Source organism: Solanum pennellii, chromosome 3, assembly GCF_001406875.1.
Source record: "Solanum pennellii chromosome 3, SPENNV200".
NCBI classification, from domain to species: domain Eukaryota; kingdom Viridiplantae; phylum Streptophyta; class Magnoliopsida; order Solanales; family Solanaceae; genus Solanum; species Solanum pennellii.
In genome coordinates, this window is record NC_028639.1 from 9,549,646 (window position 1) to 9,557,476 (window position 7,831).

At 35.5% G+C, this 7,831-nt stretch overlaps 1 protein-coding gene across 5 annotated transcripts; it reads left to right on the top strand.

The window, feature by feature from the left end:
- Window positions 1–1,096: 1,096 nt before the first annotated feature.
- On the top strand, window positions 1,097–7,243 carry LOC107014616. Of its 5 annotated transcripts, XM_015214601.2 has the most exons (5): window positions 1,097–1,381; window positions 1,770–1,844; window positions 2,127–3,945; window positions 5,107–6,256; window positions 6,356–7,243. In XM_015214601.2, exons 1-5 carry the CDS (start codon window positions 1,320–1,322, stop codon window positions 7,192–7,194), a joined length of 3,945 nt encoding a protein of 1,314 aa, XP_015070087.1. In that variant the 5' UTR covers window positions 1,097–1,319; the 3' UTR covers window positions 7,195–7,243. The 5 variants fall into 5 exon arrangements, with proteins under 5 accessions (XP_015070087.1, XP_015070085.1, XP_015070086.1 ...); XM_015214599.2 differs by having other exon boundaries at window positions 5,107–7,243; XM_015214600.2 differs by lacking the exon at window positions 1,770–1,844 and having other exon boundaries at window positions 1,098–1,381; window positions 5,107–7,243.
- Window positions 7,244–7,831: the final 588 nt, after the last annotated feature.

Here is a 7,831-nt window from a genome sequence, read left to right on the forward strand (position 1 = left end):
TATATATATATATATATATATATATATGGATTATAAGAAAAAATAAAAACAAAATAGTTTAATTCCATCATCTAAAATATAGAATTATTTAGATATATTTAATAGAAAATCGTTTCTCGTGTGGGATAGCTGGAGTAATTTTATTTCATAATGTGTCATTTTATCTCTGTTCTTAATTTTTTTTTGCTTACCGTTCTTTGAAAACCACACTCTCATTTCATGATTATATATAATTTTTTTCATCTTTAATACTGATCTTATATTTAAATAACATTTCAATTTTTTTTTTATATTTTTTATTTAATATCTACATTGAAATTCGACTAAATTCAGATACAGAAAGTGCTTTAGAAATGGTGTGGAGGTGATCACTATTATCGCCATTTTGCAAAGTCGTAAAAAGACAAATCATAAATAATTTTCAAGAGATCATCATATATTTTGGTTGAAATTGAGATGAACATTTGCCACTTATTATTAAAATATAGATAGAGTCGATAGAGGTTTTCTGTTAAAATAATAATAACAATAATATATATTTATTTATTTAATTATTACTCTCACAATATTTTTTGTTTTAAAGTAATATAACATATTAATTATTTTACATCACTAATTCCATGTGAATTGCATATAAAATGAAAATAATTTTTGAAATTTTATAAGAATTGTGTTAAATATAATTAAATTTTATTGCATATAATATAAGAGATAATTTTAAGTTAAGTCGGTTATTATTTTTAAGATTATGATAACTTTTCGATAAAAGAAGAATAATGATATTTTAAATAAACTGAAATAGATTAAAATATAAAAAATAAAAATTATAAATTTTAATCTAACATTATTGTATTTCAAATGCAGGAACACAAATACTAATTAAATATAAAATTACGGAGAGTAACCAAAGGACTATGATTAAGCATTTTCAACTTAGATCTTCTTTTTATCTTTTTAAATATATATACACTTTCAAGATTATTAAAAAAATTTTAAAAAATAATAATTTAATAATAGATATTTAAAGAAACAGTGTATTATGTGGGGCAGTTGAGTCATTTTGTTGTGGAATGAGTTAATTGCTCTCTGTTTTTCAGTTTTTATTTTTTTTTATCTTCGTCATTCGAGCCATTCATTCGGGTGCATATTATCTATCAGGTGTATCTGCGTCTTTGTTGTTTTTGTTTGTGTGCTGCTCACAAGACTCTCCTTTTTCTTTCTTTTGGTGTTGAAAATCCCAATCGCTTATAAGCCCTAGCCACCATCATCACAAACTCATTTTTTCTTTTTTCACTCATGTTCTTTTTCAATCTTCGTCAATGGACTCTCAAACCCTAATGATCGGACCTTCATATCATCTCTCCGGCATCTCCTCCCGCCGGTAACAATTTTTATTTCATTTTATATTTTTTTGATTGATTTTTTTTTCATGTAGCTTTTTGTTGTTCTTATTTTGGAGCTTTTGAATGCTTATTTATGGTATGTTTGCTTGCTTGAACATGCAAAAAAAGAAAAAGGTTTAAGCTGTGAATGAGAGTATTGGAGTTTGCAAGCTTTGTTTAGCTTCTATTCCTACTTAATAATCAGTTACTTGCATATTTCATATCGACAGCTGAAGTATCAGCGTCTTGTAGTTTTTTTCTATGGGAGTTATTAGAAATCGTCATCTGTTTTTCTATTTTTAGATTATTTGATTGTGTCTTGTTCTATTTTTCATTTCATCCCAAGATTAATGCCTTCTTTTTTTTTTCTTATTATATGGGGGGCAGGAGAAGGGGAAATGGGGGAGGGGATTACAAGGTAGAACGGAATCCTCACCAACAAGGTGAAAGTGAAAAGTCCAGGTAGCCAACCCAACCAACTGAGTTACTGAGACACCCTTTGACTTATTTTCATTATTAAAATTGGTGCCTTTTGTTTTCTTCCTGAAATAATAGACTACTACCAGTTTGTACTATTCTTGTAGTTGTTTGTGGTGGAGGTGTTTGTACCTTCCCCAAAATTTTAGTTTGTGTTTGCATATCCCCTGCCTAATAACTGTTTAAAGTTTTTGTCTTTCTTGTAAATGATGATTGATGTTCTAATTTTTTACATCGGCTATTAATCTGTATTAGTAATTTCTTCAGGAGAGTGTTTCACCATGGTGAAGCATTCTGCTTTATGATGGTTCTGTTCCATATCATCATTATTCTGGCTAAAGGTGAACCATGTTCAATGAAGGGACAGCAAAACCAAGCAGAGTATGATGCATGTATGTCCTACAAACCCAATGAGGAGGACGGCTTTAGTGGTGATTTGTCAAACGGTTTCGTTCTTGAGAACCCCGTACCTCGTCAAAGTCTTGATAGCGTGTGTTCACATACAGACATGTTCTGCTTTCCACCCAGATTGCGGGAGTTTTTGTTTGAAGAGAAGAATGCCCAATCACAAGTGGAAGAAGTTTCTGGGGTTCAATCTGATGTTGATTTGCCGGTAGGATCAGATGAAGAGAATAAAAATCTTAGTAGGTCATCCGATTCTTGTATTTTCAAGTTCTTGGGTGGAAGAACAATTTCATGCTATCTGAGTTACCCAGAGTTTTACAGTGAATTGCCTTGTAATTGTATAAGAAGGAATAGGGCAGATGGTGTTTCTTTCGGTGAAGTGCCTTTGTCTGATGATAAATATAAAAAATTGAAACCAAAAGCAGAAGACGGGACAGACAGTTTCAACATTTTGGGTGGTTCTTCCCCTCATGTAGAAATCAGTCCCCCTTTGCTCGACTGGGGGGAGAAGTATTTATATTTTCCTTCATTAGCTTTTCTAAATGTTAAAAATACACACAGCGACAGGTCACTGACTGTCTTTGAACCTTATGGAACCAATTCTCAGTTTTACCCTTGCAATTTCAGCGAAACATTGTTGGCACCTGGTGAAACTGCATCAATTTGTTTTGTGTTTTTGCCTACATGGTTGGGTTTATCTTCAGCGCAGTTTGTTTTGCAGACTAGCTCCGGTGGTTTCTTGGTTCAGGCTAAGGGCTTTACTGTTGAATCTCCATATCGCATACAGCCTTTCGTCGGTCTTGATATTTCCTCTAGTGGAAGGCTGAGTAAAAATCTTTCTTTGTATAATCCTTACAATGAAGCCCTCTATGTGGAGGAGGTAACTATTTGGACGTCTATTTCTTCAGGAGATAATACCCGTTATGCAAAAGCAATTTGTAATATGAATAAAGGTGAAGATTCAAACAATAATTTCAGCTTGCTTGGTGTTAAGGAGTGGCTGGATGTCAAGGGTGATGAGGTTGGTATCCCTCTAGTTGCAATTAGACCCCATAGGAATTGGAAAATTGATCCTCACAAAACTGAGACCATCATAGAATTAGATTTCCCTAGTCATACAACGGGAGAGATATTTGGTGCCTTTTCTCTGCAGTTGCTTAGCTCTTCCAAAGTTAAAGCTGATACAATTATTGTCCCTCTCAAAGCAGAACTGGGCAAGATGTCTGCTCACAGTGAGCTCATGGATCCACTTCTTTTGTCTATTCAAACTGTAGAACCATGTGCGACTGATGGTACTAGTGTTGTTGCTCTGTCAGTGAGAAATGATTCTCCTTACATATTGAGCATTGTCAAGGTAAGTGAGGCTGGAGAGAACATCAAGTATTTTCGTGTCAGATATGTTGAGGGACTAATACTCTTCCCTGGTACTGTTACGCAAGTCGCTGTGGTCACATACCCTCCGGTGCAAGCTCATGAAATGAGCATGAACTGTAAATTGCTCGTATCAACTAATGACTCGAGAACTTCTGAAATTGAAGTTGCTTGCATGGATGTAGTCAGCCTTCATTCAGGAGGTAAACATGACTCTTCAATTGGTCAAGAAGAGAACTCTGATGAAGTTGAACCTGGAAACACAAGAGCCTCTTCAAGCAGCAGCATGCGGTCACCATTAGAAATCAAGGTATTGGAATTCTGCTATTTGGTTCTTATATGTCTCATTTCATGGGTGTGGCATCTTCTTTTCGGAGGATATTTTAAACACTTAAATGAGTAAAAATAATTTGTCAAACTTCTGGAAGTTTCAGGGCTGTCAGATTTGAGAATTCAAGATTTGTGTGTTATTCCTATTTGAGGCATTTTTGCAAGCAACTGGAATTCATATTTATTCTTTTGTCTGAAACTAATATTGTGGCAAGAAACTCAAACTAAGCCCTTGAGAGAAATCTGTGTATGTAGAGTATAGAAGTCCTTTTCTTTTCAACTGGTAGAGTATTAAAGTCCTTAATTATCAGCATAAAGTAAGACTGAAGATTGTGTCCTGTAACACGTGATAGGTGGAGCCATATGTACCATATCATGTATAATGCAGGGGCTCTTCGTCTCTATTTAATCTGTAGTAGGAGATACACCCTTATACTCAAAAAATTTAATGTACCAGAAGCACTAAAGATAACCGAAGTCATCTTCAGTGGAAATATAATTGTGCATGTTCAGTGTATATTTCAGGATGCTGGATACAATTTCACTCTCTGATAGAAGTTGTTTTGGTTAACATTGTGTTCTTTGAATACATAATGGGCGGAGATTCTTCTGCAAATATACTCACATAGTCACATGATAACTTATACTCCCTCTGTTTAAAAAAGAATTAGCTGCTCTCTTTTTAGTATGTTTCAAAAAGAATGATCCTTTTCCTTTTTTGGCAACACTTTATTTTCAGCTTTCCACGTGTCATATTTAAGGCCACAAGATTAAAGGACATTTTGGTACATTTGACATTTAGTTTAGAACCACAAGATTGAGAAGTCTTTTTTATTTTTTTAAACTCTGTGTCAAGTCAAACTAGGTCATTTATTTTTTAAATGGAGGAAGTAATGTTTATCAATAGCTATTTATTTGATTTATGATGCTTGAATCAGTGAGCTGTTTTTACTAGTTCAGCAGAGTTGTACTTCTCAGTCATATTTATTTTATGTGAAACTTTACTTTTTAGCTTTTCTTAATTTGAATGTACATGTAGTGGAAATAGTTGTCACTGCTGTATCAGTCGTATACCTTTGTTTGGTACAGATGTATATAGAATTAGCTCCTGATTTGGTTTTTCTATCCATTTAATCTGAAGGCTGTGGATACAACAATGGCAGATGAGTCGGTATTGAAGAACTGGAAATCTCATGCTACTGCTTATGACATGTCTGTACTGGATGAAAGTGAAGTAGTGTTTCCAGTGATTCAAGTCGGAAGTTATCACTCTCAGTGGATCACAATAGAAAACCCAAGTCAAAAACCAATCTTGGTGCAGCTTGTTCTGAACTCCTGGGAAATTATTGATGAGTGCAAGACTTCAGGAAGCCATTTGCAGCCTTCTCTATCCAGTAGAATAGTTGCTAACTACTCTACTGCTCCAAAGAGATATGGTTTTTCGCTAGCAGAGAATGCAGTAACTGAAGGACTTCTTCACCCTTTTAGTAAAGCATCATTTGGTCCAATTTTATTTCAACCTGCAGCTCGATGTCAGTGGAGAAGTTCAGCATTGCTCAGGAACAATCTTTCTGGTGTGGAGTGGTTAAGTCTCAAAGGTTCTGGGGGGTTGCTTTCTTTGGTCTTGCTTGATGCGTCTGTACCTGTGCAGAACTTGGATTTCAAATTAAACATGCCAACCCCTCTTAATCTCTCTTCTTCGGGTGTGCTATATAACATGAAGGATAAATTTCATGCATGTTCTCTGTCATTGTCAAAGGAGCTTCATGCAAAGAACGTGGGTGACTTCCCCTTGGAGGTCAAAAAAATTGAAATCTCTGGAACAGAGTGTGGAACAGATGGGTTCGTAATAAATGGTTGTGAAGGCTTTTCTCTTGAACCTGAGGAGTCTATAAAGCTTGAGATATCATATCATACTGATTTTTCTGCTGCCACTATACATAGAGATCTTGAACTGGCTTTGGCAACTGGCATACTTGTTATACCAATGAAAGCTAGCCTTCCTATCCGTGTGCTTCATTTCTGCAAGAGGTCTTTGTTCTGGACGAGGGTGAAGAAATTGCTCGTCACAATTCTCTTGCTAACTTCTTTATTCTTTCTAGTTCTGTGGTGCATCATACCCCACGTGATGGCCTTTGGCTCCCATGAGTGCTTGCCTAAGAGTGGAAAAAGCTATATGACATCTGTTAGTCATGCTGGAAAATTGTCTCGCATGCATCCCACTGAGAAACAGATTGGCAAGTTTGTCTTCTCCTTTAAATTGAACAGTTTGCTTCGGTCAATTGGGGAAGGTGAGGCTCTGTCAGTTGAAAGTTTCAGTGCATGTGAAGATATTCAAGCTGTCTCCCAAAATCAAAGTGTAACTGATCAGAATGTGAATCATTGTGCAGGATATAACTCTGCATCAGATACCCAAAAGGGAATGGAGGTGTCATCCTCTACAAAGCCTGTAGCAATTCAGAGTTCTGATACATATGAAACCTCAAAAACTGGTAATCTCACTGTCAAAATTGCAAAAGAAAAAGGGAGGAGGCGGAAGAAGAAAAAGAATTCTGCGACTGCTTTGACTGGACTTTTTGATGTTTCAAGTAGTCATAGTGGCAATTCTACACCATCGTCACCCCTGTCTCCTACCTCAAATTTAACACCTCGTCGGCCATCTCCCCCGTCTGCTGTTGTGGATCGACCTGTTAAGCTCATCAATCCCTTTGCTGATGTTGGTAGTCATCAATGTAAAAAAAATATACACTCCGAATATGCATCTCAGAGGAATGTCTTGCAGAGAGAGGTAACATTAACGGATGGTGGAAAAAATTCTTGTCCTCCTCAAGAGAAGCCTGGTGCACCTAAAAGATCAGCCAGCAAACCTGTTCTTCTGCCTTCAGCAACCTTCCCTTGTGCTGATAAATCTGCTCCTCGCTTGATGTGTCGTCAACCAGTTCTGGCTTCAAGTTCTGTAATTGCTCCTCATTTACGAGCTCCTGGATCTAAACCTCCAAATCAGATGGCACTTAAAACTGATAAAAAGATGGGTATGGAGGAAAAGTTTACTTATGATATTTGGGGTGACCATCTTTCCAATCTTCCCCTTGTAGGTAGGTCAAAGGAGGTATTGGAGACGCCTCCGCGTGCTTTAGAAAACAGCTCCAGTAGTTTCTTTCTAAGGGGTCCACAGACCCTTATTACCAACTACCAACAAATAACTGTAAGTTCTGACCGTGAAGGTTAATGATAATTTAGTTAAAATCTAATCTGCTGTCTATGATGTTTGGGTACAAGCACTTGCCTCTTAGTTAACTTCTATAAAAAATATGTGCATAACCATGTTTTGATAAAAGATCGACAAAGTAGGACACAACTGATTGCAACTATAAAACAGATCAATAACCGTTTGATTGTGGAATGTAGAACTATAGACACGCCTGCATAATGATCAAATACCAAGAAGCATCAAGTCAATCGAGTTTACTTTCGTCATTTTGGAACATGCTTAAAACTATACTTCTCTTGCAAAAATGTTAATTTGTATTATCATACTTAAATCTTGATATACTTATCTATAATTTTGAGTATAACGATTGCACCATATTGCATGTCAAATTCCTTTAATGAAATTTTGGATCTTATCATTTAATGCTAGATCATATCATGTAATAGGGTGCCCGCGGTTATGTAATCGAGTTCACTTTCGTCATTTTGGAACATGCTTAAAACTATACTTCTCTTGCAAAAATGTTAAATTTTATATCATACTTAAATCTTGATATACTTATCTATAATTTTGAGTATAACAATTGCACCATATTGCATGTCAAATTCCTTTAATGAAATTTTGGATCTTCTTATCATTTAATGCTAGATCATAT